The 17955-nt window shown below is 34.4% G+C and overlaps 1 protein-coding gene across 1 annotated transcript in view; it reads right to left on the minus strand.

The window, feature by feature from the left end:
- Nucleotides 1–17955, minus strand: part of LOC136025837 (pre-mRNA 3'-end-processing factor FIP1-like) — a 59344-nt gene that overhangs the window by 21798 nt on the left and 19591 nt on the right. The window contains exons 2-3 of the mRNA XM_065701843.1: nucleotides 6409–6439; nucleotides 2490–2641 (exon numbers count right to left, since the gene is read on the minus strand). Coding sequence (XP_065557915.1) covers nucleotides 2490–2641; nucleotides 6409–6439 — 183 coding nt within the window. The remainder of the gene's footprint in view (nucleotides 1–2489; nucleotides 2642–6408; nucleotides 6440–17955) is intronic.

Below are 17955 nucleotides of genomic sequence, written 5' to 3' on the forward strand. Positions count from 1 at the left end.
CTACGCCCTTTCGAGAGCCTAGATATATGTAAGTTTTTAATTGTTTTTACATTATCCTCGAGATTCTTTGGAAGTTTCAATTTCATATTGTCTTTATATTTAGTTCAACATCCACTGAAACTACAGATACACTCTTTTGACAAAAAAAAGATAATTAAGTGTCTCTTTTACATGCACTTCACCAGGCACTGAAAGTTTCAACTTCATATCATTAATCACTACTGAGAAACTTCAGACATGTACTAATGACGACCTGTATGTACATCATGTTCTTTAATTTAGTTTAATATACCCCTCTCCACGCCCTGAAAGTTAAAACTAGTACTCTTTATCACTTCCAAATATATTGAATACGTGCAATTTTGCTTTTACCGCCCTTTTACACACAGTGTCTCTTGGCTTAGTTGAACATCCCCCCCCCCTTGAAGGTTTCAATTAGACCCCCCAACCCTTCCTGATGTACTACAAATAGGCTAACTAGACAACTAGGATGTTTAAAGTGCCATTTTTTTATCTCAACATCCCCCTCAACACTCTCTGAAAGCTTCAACTGAATACACACTTTAGCAACCTGGAAAAATATAGTGTATTTCCCTTTAGTTCAATATCCCCTTAAACCTTCCATGAAAGTTTCAATTCAATATCCTTAGCTATTCTCACGATACTACAGATACGCCCTTTTGACATCATGGATACAAATAGTGTCTTTGAATTTAGTACAAACTTGTCCCTAAACATTCTTTGAAAGTTCTAACTTGATAGCCTCATCTGTTCCTGAGGTATTGCACATACACCCTTTTGACATTCTGGATGGACATAGCATTTTTTGGTTTAGTTCAAATCTCGTTTAAAATTCTCTGAAAGCTTTAACTAAATAGTCTTAGGTACTCTTGAAATGTCAAAATATACCCTTTTGGAAACCAAGATAAACACATTTTTTCATTTTTTTTTTATAAATATTTCCCGAAGATTCCTTAAAAGTTGCAACCTATCACCCTCAGCCATTCCTGAAATATTGCGCATGTGCCCTAATGAAAACCAAAATACACCGATTGTCTTTACATTAAGTTCAACATCCCCCTCAGGCCTCAACATGCTCTGAAAGATTCAGGTAAACTAGCTTAAGCCCTTCAGCTTTAAATTTCAGCTGAAGTCCTTCCTGAGACATTGAAATTACTCCCTTTTGACAAAAAGGACAAACATAGTGTTTCTTAATTTACATTTACAGGTCCCTTATTGTAGCCTGAACACTCCAACTTAATACCTTTAATTGCAACTGAGATTCTTCAGATACACCCTTCTGAGGACCTAGATTTAGATCGTGTCTTTTAATTTAGTTCAATATACCGCTCAACATGCCCTGAAAGTTCCGACTTAATACCTTCAGCTATTCCTGAGAGATTGCAGACACGTCCTTTTGACAGCCTGCGCGTAGTGTCTTTTGATTTCCCCCAAAAGCTTAGTTTGATACCCTTAGCTTTTTTGGAGACTCAAAGTCAACCAGGCTCTTTTTCCCTATAACAAAACTTGTATATAAAGAATTGGCAACCTGCATAATTTACAGTCCCCGCCGACAGGGTTACAGTTATAGAAAGGTAGATATTGTATCTACCGAGGTAGATACAATAGAAAGTCTCTTGCTAAATTATACTCGGTTTTTACAGATCATTCGGTTTTGTTTCTTTCTGGTACTTACCCTGTTTTTCATAAAAAAGATATCAGTTCAATTCGCTCTTATTATTTCCGGTTTTCCCGTTTTCTATTGTATTTGCCTCCATGGTATAGGAATAGAAGCCTCATATCTGTTTATAGTTTTCTAGATATTGGGTCGAAACTGACGGAGCTTGCTGGAAAAATACCCCAGTCTACTTATAAATATCTGCCCGCCCACGGAGGCCTTACTCGTTTGCTTCAGTTTCTTGTTCTTTCTGTTTTGTGTAGTGTTTGTTTTGTTTCTTTTATTGATACTCCGCTTTGATTTTTTGTAGAGGGTCAAAAATAAATTATTATTATTATTAGTTAATCATGTCATCCAAAGACACATAGTTATAGGACCTTTCAAGAATTTTGAACAGAATCAACATCTCGTAATTTTAGTTTGTGGTCTGGGGTTGAGAAGGGGGACAACTAAAAGGGGCATGGGAGGGGGCTTGCTACTATCCAATTACTTTTAAATTTTAAAAAGAGCAGTATCCATTGTCAATCAAATTAGCCCCCTCCAACGTTTCCATAACAACTTCTTCCATATATGAGAGCCATGGAAAAAAAATAATACATTAGCGCCACATCGCTTTTTACTGTGATTATGTAAGTTGACTTTCTAAAATTAATATGAATTTGCTTATAAAACTCAGAAAATATAAGCAAGCAAAAAACAAAGGTTCTCAGAATTCCTATTAAGTATAAGAATCATGACTTTGCCAAACAGGTAGAATCATATTTTATCTATCCGGGAAAATAAAGCAAAGATTATACAAAAGAAATTTTACCTTTCCTTTTTCTACTGAAGGTCCTGGTCCTTTTTTCATAAAATTTGGTGCATAGGCTGAAGGGGCAAGGGGGAGAGCCTTAATCGTAACTTGTACGTCATCTTCGTCAGATTCAAGGTCACTGAGTCCGTCGGCCACATCCTCAACTTTGCCTAAAAATATTATAAAACAATTTTAAAAACGTAAAGAATTGAAAAACGAAAGAATAAGAAAAGAATAAAGAATAATAAAAAAATAAAAATAAATAAAAAAAAGAATAATAAAGAATAAAAAAGGTAAAGAAACGTAAAGATTGTAAAATTTTTAAAATAAATGGAAGAGAATAAGCACAGTAATATAACTAAGTAAAGAAACTAGAAACAAATTTTTCTAGAATCTCAAACAGCATATTTTGTTGTTGTACTTTAACAACAATACCCTATCCGTGACATGGCTACTCCAACTAGCATGCTGGAGACGCATGACCTGATTCATGTAAGCTGGCTTCAGTCTAATATAAATATTAGATATCATTATATCATGAATATATAAAATCATTTGGAGGTATGTCCAGACCTATGCTTATTGGCTCCCAGAATTAACTACTGATTGGTGTCTTTTGTGAGCAGATATATGATTGTTTAACATAAAAAGAAAACCATTTAGGTTACATAAAGAAATAGAAACAATTTTGAACTAGTTTTGAAGGTGTCAGGATTTAAAATAATTGGATTATATTCTAGTTTCACATTTTTACAACTGTCAGGACCTAAGCTGATTTGGATTGAAGTGAATATCTGTGAAACTAGTTTGACGTTTTCATGTATTTTGGACTAGTATCCCCAATGTTTAATATGACAATGTGTAGTATGACCAATGCAGCTACAAGTAATATGACCAATGTTTTGGTAATAATGATCATTGATTAATGATTAGCTTATAATTAATATCGTCGGAAGGGCATATGAATCAAATACCCCGGTGTAAAATATTGAGCTTTTCAACTCTTGGCTCGGATTATTGGGAATATCCATTATGACGTTACTAGGACGTGTCTGACCTTTTTGATGGCAGAAAGGTTTTGGAATTTGAGAAAATGTTATTAACTTTGCTAGTGTGTTTAACTGTCTTGTTAAAAGACAGAAGGCTGTTAATAACTGCCTTGATATAATGAAAATGATTGAAAAGTGGTACTATCCTGGTTTATGATCTATAAGCGGTAAGTGGTTCCCGTTATTCTTGGATAAATGAGTGGTATACTGAGCCTTGGAGTCAGCAAACTGTACATGCAATTTGATCAATCAGACAGCATTGTTCAGGCTCAGCTTATCTTCTCCTGCCTCCTCTACACCTTCCACCACAAACTGTAAAGCTTTCTTACTTATCCGTTCCAAGACATCCATCAAAACAAATGAGTGATCAAGGACAGTGAAAATGACTTCTGATTATTTGAATCTCTTGAGCAGACACCAACTTAAAAAAATTGGGTATTTAATTTCTAGCGAAAAATACCCAACATGGCCTTGCGTAGTTTTTGGTGCTAGGCGTTTACCCCCTTACCCGCCAGAAAATGCCCCCTTACCCCCCCCCCCAGCATTTTCCAAATTTGAAAATTTCTTTTTTTTATTTGTCACTTCCACAAATATCCGTCAATTCTTTTGTGAGCTAAGAAGCTGCCAATCAGAAAAGATAAAGAAGATCAAACAAATCTTGTAAATGACCTAATTTTTGGAATCCACAGTGAATTATTGAGACTGTTCTTTGGTGCTTAATAGAACAGGGAGAAACATACGAGTATGAATATGGACAGAAGATGGGGAATTTAAACTTTAGGTAAGTTTTTTTTCCACAGGGGAATTTATCGGACAATTCTATCGGTACACTACCGATGTATCGGCATCGGACAACAAAAATCCATATCGATCGGGCCCTACTCAAGACCAGAACAGAATTTGCACTTTTACTAAAAATAAAACAAATAAACATGGATTGTCAGTTTAACATACATATTCTGATATTTATTCCTTGAAGTTATAATACTTATTTGTTTATTAAAGTCAAAAAGTGAAAACATTTAAAATATATTTTGTTTTCAGTAAATTGCAAATTGTTCTGGTCTTGACAAGGGGTGGGAATTGCCAGCCCTACTGATGTTAATTTTTGCCTGTCTAGAGTTTGACTCGGTTATTTATTGTGTTTTCTGTTCGTTTTGAGTTTTATTATTTGTTGATGGTGATTTATGGTAGCTTTAAATTTGGAAAATTATTCAAATTTATTTCTAACCATTTTTGGTTTACTGGAACTCTTTACTTTTCTTTGAGAGGGTATTTTCCGCGGAGAGGGGGTTAAATGCCGGACACCGTTATAAATGCCATGACTATAAAAATATTTCCTCTGCTTTAAAACTTATATTTCCTGCTTTCGTTCTTGATCCTTCTTTCCAAAACACTATTAAGCTTAATATATGTTTTCAAACTGATCAGTTTTCTGATCTCTGATCAGAAGACTGATCAAACTGATCTTGCGATAGCTTTAAACACCTTGCAACACAGAAGCTTCTGCAATCAGCTACATGAAAAGTATTTTGGAAAAAAACTAAAAAAAAACAAGTTTTATTTTATGAAAATTAATACAATTTAAACTTTGAAACCTACAGAAATTGTCCTAAATTCCGGGAGACTGTTTTCTATTCAGCTTAATCCAAGCAAAGTGTAGATTCAATGTTAGATTGTATTTGACTTGTATTTCACTAGTCAAATCAGGCAGAATATCTGCCTGATTTTTGACAAAGGGGGGAAATTCTAACAAAAAGCCAAGTGATCTGAATTAAAATTCCACCATTTGACTAACCATGATTGCGAACAAAAGTGTATAGGTTTCAAGCTCCTACCTACAAAAGATAGAATTTTTGTATTCTTCCCCAGAAGAAAGACGATGGAACAGATAGATGTAGAAGATTGGGAGAGGGCTTATTTTGACAGAAATTAAAAGTCCTAGCACCCTTTGCTAGTGGCCAAGAAGATTGTGCTGCAGAAAAGTACTGTTTTCTGCCATTCTGTGGCACCAAACTACAATTTTGCCTCAAACAGGACAAGTTGCCGTTGATTAAAATTTCTGAAATAGTCCCAACAAAAGACAAGTCCTAATAGGAGCTTTGCTTTCAGCAATTTTAAATGGTAACATTTTTCTTTTCCTATTTATATACAATTTTTCAATGCATTTAGACACAGAGAATCCTATTTTTGAGTGGTGATGGCTTCACCTGCATAGAAGATCAAAAGCCAAACAGAATGTTCATCCATATTAACAAAAGAACCACCAGAGAGTATGTAGTAAAAACATTATGAAGAAGTTATTCAACAAAACCACTATTCATGAAAAATTTTGACTAAATATTGAAATTTTGTTGTAAATTTTGATTACAATCCAGCATTTCAACTCCCAAGGAGAAAAACTGAAAAAGTAGTATGCTACCAATACTTTTACGATTATTGATACATACAATTTAACAGTAAGAAATCACAGGATTATGGAAATGGTAGCTGACATTATATTTTGGTTGGGTCTGGGGATGATTTGAAAAACGATCAGAAATTATGTTAAAAAAGCAAGTTTTTTTTTTCAATGGAAAGTAACAAGCAACATCAAAACTCAAAACTAATATAGATTGTTCTGCAAAAGAAGGAGGCTACCCCCTCCTCAGCCCCATGGTTTTTATGCCAAAATTTCACTTATTTGCCCCAAAAGTCATTGGCTTAGAATGACAAGTATTTTTGAAGCACTATAAAATTGTAGCATAAAGAGTGAGGAGTTAAATAGGAGCCAGTCTCCCTCATATATGGATCAATTTCTGTTTGTTTTGATGATCAATGCTGCTCCTTCCTTTCAGTTGAAATAACTGTTTTTTATTTAATATATAAAAGAAATTAATAGAACTAACCATTTTCAGCATTGTCACTAAGGGCTTCACCCTAAAAAGAAATAATAAATATTAACACAAATAAACACCAACATTAATGCATTTAAATTCAATAAAGTTAATTTAAAAGGACAAAAGAGAATTCACATATAATAAATTAATAATTTTGAGAGTCATGTAAAACATTTAGCATTGTATGACATCATTAGACTATACAACAAAATTCATACGTTTTCAGGTTAAAATTTAAAATGCAAAAAAAATGTTATACAGTTAATTCTTGATAACTTAAAGCTTGATAATTCAAAACCGTCAATATTTCAGTCAATCCCTTTGGAAAAACCTGTCTAAGTAAAAGAAAAAAACCATACATAACTTCTAATAATGTTGCAGTTATATTTTCCCTCTGTAAGTCAATGCGACCTAAGAATTACCTCTATAGCTCAAAATTCAGTAGACAAGTCAAATTAGTTTTTAACATACCTTCATAAGTTGAAGTTTACCTCTGTATCTTGAAATTTTTTCAGCAGACCTCTGTAAGTCAAAGCCTCAGTATGCAGGTTGCAACAAATCAGTGAATCAAATTGCCAAAAGCATCTATCAGTGTTGTCACAGCATTGAATATTTAGTACTTTATATATATATATAGTATATAGTACTTTATACTATATAGTACTTTATTACAGAGTGAGTGTTGTTTTTATTGATTGTGCATGCACTACTTTGGGTGAAATTGACTGCTGAGAGACAAGTAAAAATATTGACAGCAGGTGAAAAGTTGGAGATAATTAAGATGGTGCATGAAGGGATACAAGAAAAGAAAGGCATAATATCCCAGGTAGTATATTTTCAACTAAAAACAAAAAAAAAACAATTCAAAAAGTGAGCCAATTGTAGTAACATTAAATTTAAGAGGAAGATGTCTTCTGAATTTCCTGATGTTGAAAAGTGTATGACTGAACGGTTCAAACAATTTAGGGAAAAAACATTCCTCTTGGGGGTTACACCATTGGTTTATTTGTAATTATTGGCCTTAATTGGGACCTTGCTTTTTGTGAACCTAGAAAAATGTTGTGCTCAATAAATAAAACTCTTAGAAATTAATTTATAGCTCAAACATACGTCTGTAGAGGTTTTTAAACTTCATGTCTCCACTAATTTCCAACTTGTCTTTATTTTTTAAATCACAGTCCATTAAGCTTGATTGCTGATTTTATACATTCACTTTAATCTGTTTTAGTTACTCCTCTTCTAAATTCTATGAAGTGAGAAAAAACTAAATATATATATATATAATTGCTTAATATATCAAATTAACAAAACAAGGGTCATCTAGAAAAAAACTAGGAATAACACCTGGTAGTTAATTTTACCAGTATTAATACACCTTGGGGGTCTAATCATCAGAGAAAAGTATGAAACCTTTACCAAACCTCTAGTACACAATAATTTTGAAGCCAGTTAGCTTGAGAATTGTAAAAGGAGGAATACTATTATGTTTAAGAGCATTGGTGGTGCACTTGCGGTGCAAGAGCACTTAATGCTGAAGAAACAGCTTTCCAATTCAAATTTAAAGATAGTTATAAGATATTTGAAGTGATCATAAAAACACATTTCTGATATTGAAGATGGAAAGGTATGTAGTATCACCTTCTTAGAGATGCAATTTGCCTACAGATGATGAGATAACATAACAAACAAAATAACAGCCAACTGCCCAAAATCAAGCCATACAGAAAATGGGCCACAAGTGGAACACATGGAAGAACAATATGAAGTGGAACTACCAAATGCCAACATCAAGGCTAAGCAGAACAAGGTGACAATGCAGCTGTCACCAGACAAGATACATGCATTTGAAGAATTTAAACTCGTCAAGAAGGGTGTAGCAGTAAACAGCAGGTTAAGTGAAGAAGAAATTGTAATATCCTTCACCATCAATGAGGATGCTCCTTCTGGCAACAAAAACAAGGAAGAAGAGCTAGAGGACATTACACTTTAAGAAGCCAAAGCTGGAGTTTTTAAGGCTGTCCTGTTTACTGCACTGGTACATCCCTTTTTTCATTATGTATTCTGTGAGTATTTTTTATTATTGCAGTAAATAACTTAATTTCATATTAATGAAACAATGAAATTAATTTGAGCTTTGTAGTGTTTGTTGCAAATAAATTTAGCATTTTTTTTTTACTTCTGTAACTCAAATTTCCATTTGTTTTATCTCTGTAACTTGTTGCCTTTATAAGTCATATTTCATGTGGAATGATATGTGCAGTTCTCACTATGTCTAAGCTGAACTATAACCTTAATTACCTTCATTCGCACTTCAGAGCAACTGTAATGTTCCATAGTTGATGACGGTGATAGATCCAGTTGCTTTGTTAAGGTCAAGCAACAAACTATCAGGACTAGAGAGTGCTGGAGAGATGCAATTTAAGCCCACTTGGTTATGATGATTGCATGGTAGGTGTGGTTCAAGAACCATTCTCTAGCAATTTAGAGTTGGCACCATGGCACAACAGTAACTATACATAACTTGAAGAAAAATCGTGGTCCCAAGGACTTGAGTTAGAAAGAGTTGGCTATATTTGGATTCAAGATGAAATTCTGATTATAAAAGTATGTCAATTTCTTAGCTATCTCATTAGTAAGTTAAACAGCAAATTTACCAGGACAAATGAAGGTAGGTACTTCAGAATACCTCCCCAGGGCACTATTACATCTCTGGATTGAGTCCAGAGAGTTTCAAACATAAGCCTTGAATTGCGGCTTTTGAGACAGAAATATGTCAAAAAATAATTCTTAAACACAGATTTTTTCAATTGTGTTTGTCAGTTTTATTTTCTACGAGATTATAAAAAGAATGGAATTCTTCCCACTTCTTGGCATTTGAACCTACACTTAGGCACACAATCTGAAGGTCTGTTTATCCAGAGAGTGGTTTTAAAAACTTTAGCACATATTGTAAAAGACCATAGATTCAAAAGATACTTCCTTATTAATAAACTATCTAATGTCAATTTTAACTATATCACAGTTTATCTGCCCCAGATTTCAACCAAATTCTTAATATCTCACTGAAGTCTTTCTTAAATGTTTTCTAATTAGTAAAACTTGCCAACTGGAAAAAAAAACAATATTCAAAATTTCAAAACATTCAAGGATTTTCCTTCCAAGATTTTGCCCTGGTCAGTATTTAGAAAATCTATCATCAAAACTTTTCCTGTCTAAGAAGCTAAGTATCTTATTAAAAGGATCTAAATTTGCCATGGCTCAGACACATGTAAATGCTCCTTTGATGAACAAAAATAATTAAAAACAAATAAAAACTAACCCCACATATAAATAAACACAACAGTTCAGAAAAAAAAACTATAGACTTTAAAAGATACAAGGATAGTTACTCCTCAAATGTACAGAAAATTCAATCCAATGGTTGCTTTGCCCCCAAATTTTAGGGTTCCCAAATTTCATAAAAAAGATATTCTTTTGCATCCTTTCATATCATGCCATAGCTGCTTTGCCCCCCAATTTTAGTGTTCCCAAATTTCATAAAAAAGATATTTTGTTGCATCCTTTCATATCATGCCATAGTTGCTTTGCCCCCAAATTTTAGTGTTCCCAAATATCATAAAAAAGATATTCTGTTGCATCCTTTCATATCATACCATAGTTCCCAAACTACAAGCTTCTGGCCACCATTTTTAAGCCACTTCAACATACAGAAAATATTATATAAAAACTTTATTTATCTTGTTGAAAAGTTAAAAATCAAAATGTAACAAGAAATACTTTTATAAGACTATCAAACAGTTCGTGGTAACGAACTGTAGTAAGGAGCGACCCGGCTCAATAGTAACCAAAACACTAAAAAATTGAATTTTGATATCAATAGCTACATCAAAAGAATCGCATTATTAAATCGCATTGCATTATTTAAGAAAATAGGGGAAAACACCCCCTAAAAGTCGTAGAATCTTAACGAAAATGACACCATCAGATTCTGCGTATCAGAGAACCCTACTGTAGAAGTTTCAAGCTCCTATCTACAAAAATGTGGAATTTTGTATTTTTTACCAGAAGACAAATCACGGGTGCGTGTTTATTTGTTTGTTTGTGTTTTTTTGTTGTTTTTTTTTTCTTTTTCCCAGGGGTCATCGTATCGACCAAGTGGTCCTAGAGTGTCGAAAGAGGGCTCATTCTAACGGGAATGAAAAGTTCTAGTGCCCTTTTTAAGTGACCGAAAAAATTGGAGGGCATCTAGGCCCCCTCCCATGCTCATTTTTTCCCCAAAGTCAACGGATCAAAATTTTGAGTTAGCCATTTTGTTCAGCATAGTCGAAAACCATAATAACTATGTCTTTGGGGATGACTTACTCCCCCACAATCCCTGGGGAAAGGGGCTGCAAGTTACAAACTTAGACCAGTGTTTACATATAGTAATGGTTATTGGGAAGTGTACAGACGTTTTCAGGGGAATTTTATTTGGTTTGGGGGTGGGGCTGAGGGGAGGGGGCTATGTTGGAGGATCTTTCCTTGGAGGAATCTGTTATGGGGGAAGAAAAATTCAATGAAAAAGGGCGCAGGATTTTCTAGCATTACTATAAGAAAACAATGAAAAATAATCATGAAAACGTTTTTTCAAATGAAAGGAAGGAGTAGCATTGAAACTTAAAACGAACAGAGATTATTACGCATATGAAGGGTTCTAAAAATACTTTAGCATAAAGAGCGAGGTATTTAGGAGGAGACAAATACCTCGCTCTTTATGCTAAAGTATTTTTAGTAATTTCAACTATTTATTCTACGGCCTTTCTGATTCAGGGGGTCATCCTTAAAGAATTGGGACAAAACTTACGATTTAGTGTAAAGAGCGAGGTATTAACGAGGATACAAACCCCCTCGTATACATAATAAAAATATAAGATTATGAAAGTTTGTTACGTAAGTTAATTCTTAAGTTGCGTATATTTTTTACTAATAAAAAACATTCGTTAAAAATTAAAATTTCTAGTTGCCTTTTTAAGTAACCGAAAAATTGGAGGGCAACTAGGCCTCTTTCTCTACCCCTTATTTCTCAAATCGTCTGATCAAAACTAAGAGAAATCCATTTAGCCGAAAAAAGAATTAATATACAAATTTCATTTAATAATTTATGTGCGGAGAGCCAAAACCAAACATGCATTAATTCAAAAACGTTCAGAAATTAAATAAAAAAAAAACTAATTTTTTTAGCTGAAAGTAAGGAGCGACATTAAAACTTAAAACGAACAGAAATAACTCCGTACATGAAATAGGTTGTCCCCTCCGCAATCCCTTGCTCTTTACACTAAAGTTTGACTCTTTGCCACAATTCTACTTTTTAAAACAATTAAAAGCTTTAGCGTAAAGAGCGAGGGATTGCAGAGAGGACAACCTATTTCATATACTGAGTAATTTCTGTTCGTTTTAAGTTTCAATGTCGCTCCTTACTTGCAGCTAAAAAAATTAGTTTTTTATTATTTAATAATATATAAATATTATATAGTATATAGTAATACATAGATACAGTATATAAATACTATTATAAGACTTTAGAAATTGATACAACAATGACCCTTGATTGACTCATTTCCTTGTTTTATAGGTTCAGAGTTAAATTTTCCTTCAAATTACAGGTTTATTGATGGGAACTGTTTTATTTCTCTGTTTTGCAAACTTCCACACAAATTTCATAGAAAATTCTGCTTTGACTATCTTCCCATTGAAGCAATCTATCTGGTTCTGTTTTGTTGACAATACTTTGAACATGGTTATAATTTTCTACATAATTTTTTATACATTTTAGCAATTTCGATTCAAATTTTCATTTTATACCAGCGCTGAAAGATTCAGGGAAGCTTTCTTTCTTAGATATTTCAACTGTAAAAATACTCCTAATCTGGGATTTTCTGTCTACAGGAAACCCACCCACAATGATCATTTTTCACCATTCTTGTCAAACCACCATCCTGCAGTGAAAATAGGGAAATATCGTGAAATTTGTGGAAATATCGCGATTCATTTTATTTGAGTTAGTTTTATGTGCATTTATGGTATAGACTCCAATGCAATAATTTTAGTTTGCTTTAAGTTTAAGTTCGCTCTTTATTTCTACCAGAAAAACTTAATTAACTAACTGAGTAATTATCTAATTAATCGCATTATCTATTTTCAACAATTTGAAATCTGTTTCATTTAATTTAGTTAATTTTTAATAGTTTTTAAAATAGTTTTTTAATAGTATTCAATTTATTTCAACTTTAATAAAATCAAGAGATAATTTATTAATTTTATAATTATTAATCTACCAGACTAATCAATTTATTTAAACAATTGATTGATTGAAAAGTCATAAAGCAAACAAGCAGTTTTTGTTCTGTGACTTATAATCCTTTGTACAAGACCGAAATAGGCTTAAATATTAAGCTAAATAAAAGGCCTAAATAGGAAACTTAAGGTAAGCTCATTTTTTTTCCTAATTGGCTAGTAGGCCAGTGGCTGACAAATGTTCTAACGTTCTCTTTAGATTAAATTCATATCAATGTGTAGAACATAGAACAAAAAATCGTAGAGAAGACAATTAATCTCCGTGGAGGATCCAGAATGGTGACTGTTCCCCTTTGGAGGGGGGATACAATAAGTTGTGTCTTAGACAGTTTCCAACCAAGACATATTTTGAATGACTCCGAAAAACGATTTAAAGACTAGCCCCCTCTCCTCCTTATCACTTACCTTCGAATTTGACTAAAGGTTTTCCTTATTATATAAATCCGGAAAAACTTCAGGAACTAAGAGCCCATTTAAGAAGCCTGGAAACCGGCCACTGCTGATTACTTCTTTACTTCTTGTTTTATGTAATTTTTCCCTGTTTTATTTTCATCCAAATTTATACTCCCTCTGTTTTTGTTTGTATAGCGGGGAATAAAATACATACATACAAATAACTTATTAAAAGTTCTAGAATATTCCCTAGTGGCATAGAAATAATTTTGCTTCTAAAGCAAATCCAATCTAGGAGACGACGTCCTCATGCTTTCCATTCAAACAAATAAGAAATCTTTCACTTTGATATTAACAGATCAGGTAAACTCTTTAGTCAACTAAGTTATAAAAATCAGTTTACACAATCATGTAGCCTTTGAATCACATTATGTTAAAGAAGCTTATTGTGTAATGTTAAGTACATTATATTTATTGAGGATATTGTAGATATCTGATTAAAGAAGGTAAAAGATGAAAATAATGAACCTACCCCCCCCTTTTTTTCAGTTATTGCCTTCTAGCAATTGAAGACAAAACCTTTACTACCACTTGACCATATATCCTGAGACTCAGCCATAAGATTTGAAGATTCTTAAAGTAACAAAGTAATCTTTCTGTTTCTCTACAAAATGAACTAACAGCTATATTTTGATGCTTATTTTTTATTTATTTGGTTTAGTGTTTCCTCTGTTCTGTCTAGTTTACTTCAAGAGGCTGGTTATTCTTCTTTTTGTGTTGCGAAAGTAACACTTTGGTTTTGTCCCGATTTTTTTTTTTTTTTATGCCGCCGATGTCGGCTTATTTCTGGAAACTGGTAAGGGTCTAACCTGTGCGGTTTTTATGGAAAGTGTGGACCTCAGGCCAGATTGATGAATATGACTTTACATTTTGGAAAGCTTCGTAGAACTCTTGCCTGGGGCCAAAAAGGATGGTTTTTGCTTGTCCTTGAGCCAGAGCCTATAGTGTGTGAAGTGAAGAGTTGTATAGCCTATGTCAGAGAGGACTATCTGAAGTTATGCAGCCAAGCTTTCGTTTCATCAAACCATGTTTCTGCTTTCGAGTGGAAAGCTCCGTTCTAGCTGGCAAGGAGGCAGGCACCACTTTCAAATTGAAGATGGACTAAAATCTATAAGTGTTGAATATATGCGGCGGTTACCCGGCCCCACAGCCAATATATCTTCTTTGAGTGATAAATATAAAAATTTACAGAAGCAAAAAAGCGACATTTTCCCACGAGTCCGAAAGTGCTGCCGTGATTTCGGCTGGGTTTTATTCTTTCGGACTTGGGATTGAGGTAGAGAAATGTTATCAGATGTACCTCTTAAACTTTAAAAGTTTTGTCATTGCTAAAGAAATTAGAGCTTATCCTTTGCTCCTTTCTAAGTGGTGACGTTAGAAAGTTGGCCTACGGCAAAAAAAATCAACTTTTGAACTAAGACAGACAGATTTTTTTTTCGACAGCAACCGATAGCTCTTGATGAGTTGATCAAAATAGGTCTCATCCATTTTTTGGTACAAAAATTCCTTCATGAAATATACTAGTTTGATAGTTTCAAGGGGTTGACAACTTCAGTAGTAGGGTACACACTGAAACCAAAAATAGGCCGATACCAATTTTAAGACATGTCGGGGACTTGTAAGGAAAGGTCAGCTGTTAGCTCTTAATCATCTTTGGCAGTGTAGGGTTTGCAAATTTTGCTATTTGGGGTACCTATTATTTGTTTCCAGTGTATTTGATGGAAAGACCGAGTTGGTTCCAGTGGTAAGACATGTAGGGGACTTGTAAGTAATAATCGTCTGTTAGGCTACAATCATCTTTAGTGAAGAGGGGTTTGTAACTTTTGCTAGTTGGTGTAGCCTACCCATGCTCACTGTAACCTAGAATTAAGTGTTTACGCAACGTGTACAAACGATAACGTAAAACAACGATTCCGTTTCGTAATAATTAATAGAGTGTCATCTATGGTATTTTGATCCTGAAAAGTTACGGATAGCTTTATAATACCAACTAGATAATACAAGATACTGTTTCAAGTTTTCATCCGTCACGATGTCTACGATTGATAAGAATAACGTTCAACTGGCTGCAAAGTCAATTTAGTCCCTTCTTTCGGTATTATCGATAGCTCCTGATGAGCTAATAAAAAATATGCCATAGTAGTTTCTTCATAACTAATAGTGTCATTTATGGTATTTTGATCCTGAAAAGTTACAGATAGCTTTATAATACCAACTAGATTATATAAGATATTGTTCCAAGCTTTCATCCGTCACGATGTCTACGATTGAAAAGCATAAAGCTCAAAAGGCTGCAAAGTCAATTTAGTCCTTCTTTCGATATTCTTTTGTTATTGTTGTTTTTTCAACGCTGAGGAATAGCCTTTGATCATGTGATTACTGATCGCGTTCTTCTTTGAATATAACGTTTTAAAAGCTTCGATAGGCTGACAACTTCAGCGTTTAACCGATAACAAAGAAACAAAACCAAAGTGTTGCTCTTGCAACACTTTATTCGGCGAAGCCAGACAAAGGTTGCCGCAACACTTCACGTTGCTCAGGCAACGTAGGTCTAATTTAATTTGTTCTGTAGATTTTTCCACTCCCCTTTCAAAGCTTCTTACGAGTTAGAGTTTCTATTCCTTTATCTTACCTAAGTTACCAACGATAGTCATATATCCATAGAAGGTACTTATGTATTATACGAGAAACACATCCGAGAACTTGTATCGCGAACATGAGACAGTGCCCGTTTTTCACGGTGTTAGCACTAGACAATTAGCTACGGCTCGGTGGAAAAATACATTGTAGCTATATTTTAATAAAATATTTAGTTGGTATTTTGGTTAGGTTAGGTTAGTTTAGATTGCATATGGTGCCCTCCCCCTCCATAATTCTTTGTTGTAGTTTTCATAGCCAAAGCTAATTGTCTAGTATTCACACCATGAAAAACGGGTAGTATTTCATATTCGCGATGCAAGTTCTCGAGTGTGTTTCTCGCATATAACATAAGTACCGTTTCTATATACTTCCAAATTTGGTGCAAAAAAATCACTAGAACCTGATGATTTTTATTTTCACTTGGCGGCAGTCCTGCTAAAAACTGAGACTTGTTAACACTCAGAGCAAGACTATTCGCTTCAAAAGCTTATTAGTTTATAATAAGCTACCGTATTAGTTTTACCTCTTCTCTATTAACAGTTACTGCAGTACAGTGGCTGTAGGACTTTCAATCTAAACAGAAGGATTGTAGTTCGAATCGCTCTGTAGTAGGCTAATAGCACCACACTTATTTCACATTGAGCGATCGATTTCCCTGTTTTCCTCTTTGGAAAAAAACAATGATGATAACTTAAATATAATGGTTTATAATATGTACATAATACTATTACATAATGTAATCTATATATATAAAAATAAGTTGTCTGTGTGTGTGTGTGTGTGTCTGTCGAGTGACGTCATATTTGTGTGTCGACTGACGTCATGTTTTCGACTGACGAAATTACAGACCGGGACATCGGGACACAAATGACGACCAGGACACCGGCACATAGGGAATATAAATGACGACACTCAAAGAGAAAGCGACCGAGACACAAGGAATGTTCGATTAGCAATCACCATCAACAAAGCACCGGGACACAAATGACGACCGGGACACAGGGAGTATAAATGACGACCAGGACATAAGTAAAAAAAAAAACTAAAAAAAAACTAAAAAAAAGGTAAAAACTAAAAAAAAACTAAAAAGAAAAAAAACTAAAAACTAATAAAAAAACTAAAAAAGCTAAAAAACTAAAAAAACTAAAAAAGAAAAAAAGGGAAAAAATGAAAAATAAAGGAGAAAAACAAAACTAAAAAAACGAATGTATATACAGACCGGGGCACCGGGATGCAAATGACGACCGGGACACAGGGAATATAAATGACGACCGGGACACAGTGACACAACTACAACGGGGATGCCGCGGGGCACAGAGGGATATGTAAATGACGACGGGGACACAGGGAATGTTCGATTAGCAATCACCATCAACAAAGCTCAAGGGCAATCATTAGAATCATGAGGTATAACTAAAAAAATTAAAAAAAGGTAAAAAACTAAAAACTAAAAAAAAGACCAATTCAAAAACGAATGTATATACAGACCGGGACACAAATGACGATCGGGACACAAGGAATATAAATGACGCCCGGGACACTGAAAGAGAAATCACAGACTGGGACACCGGGACACAAATGACGACCGGGATGACGACGGCGACACAGGGAATGGTGGATTAGCAATCACCATCAACAAAGCTCAAGGGCAATCATTAGAATCATGAGGTATAGATCTGAATACGGATTGTTTTCCCATGGACCATTATATGTTGCATGTTCAAGAGTTGGTAAACCTGACAATCTATTTATATGCACAGACAATGGGACAGCAAAGAATGTTGTATATTCGCAAGTTTTACGTAGTTAAAAACATATATGTATATATATATATCTATCTACATTCACAGGTGGGACATAGGGACACAACTACATTGGCGCGTAACTAATATGGCGCGTAACGACTTACGCGCGCGGGGGGCTTGGGGGGGGGGGCGAAGCGCCCCCACCAACTAGGTGTTGGGGTGGCGCGAAGCGCCACCCCAACAGCTAGTTATCTATATATATAAAAATAAGTTGTCTGTGTGTCGAGTGACGTCATGTTTGTCGACTGACGAAATTACGGACCGGGACATCGGGACACAAATGACGACCGGGACACAGGGAATATAAATGACGACCAGGACACTC

This window comes from Artemia franciscana, chromosome 1, assembly GCF_032884065.1.
Source record: "Artemia franciscana chromosome 1, ASM3288406v1, whole genome shotgun sequence".
In the NCBI taxonomy this organism is placed as follows: Eukaryota; Metazoa; Arthropoda; class Branchiopoda; order Anostraca; family Artemiidae; genus Artemia; species Artemia franciscana.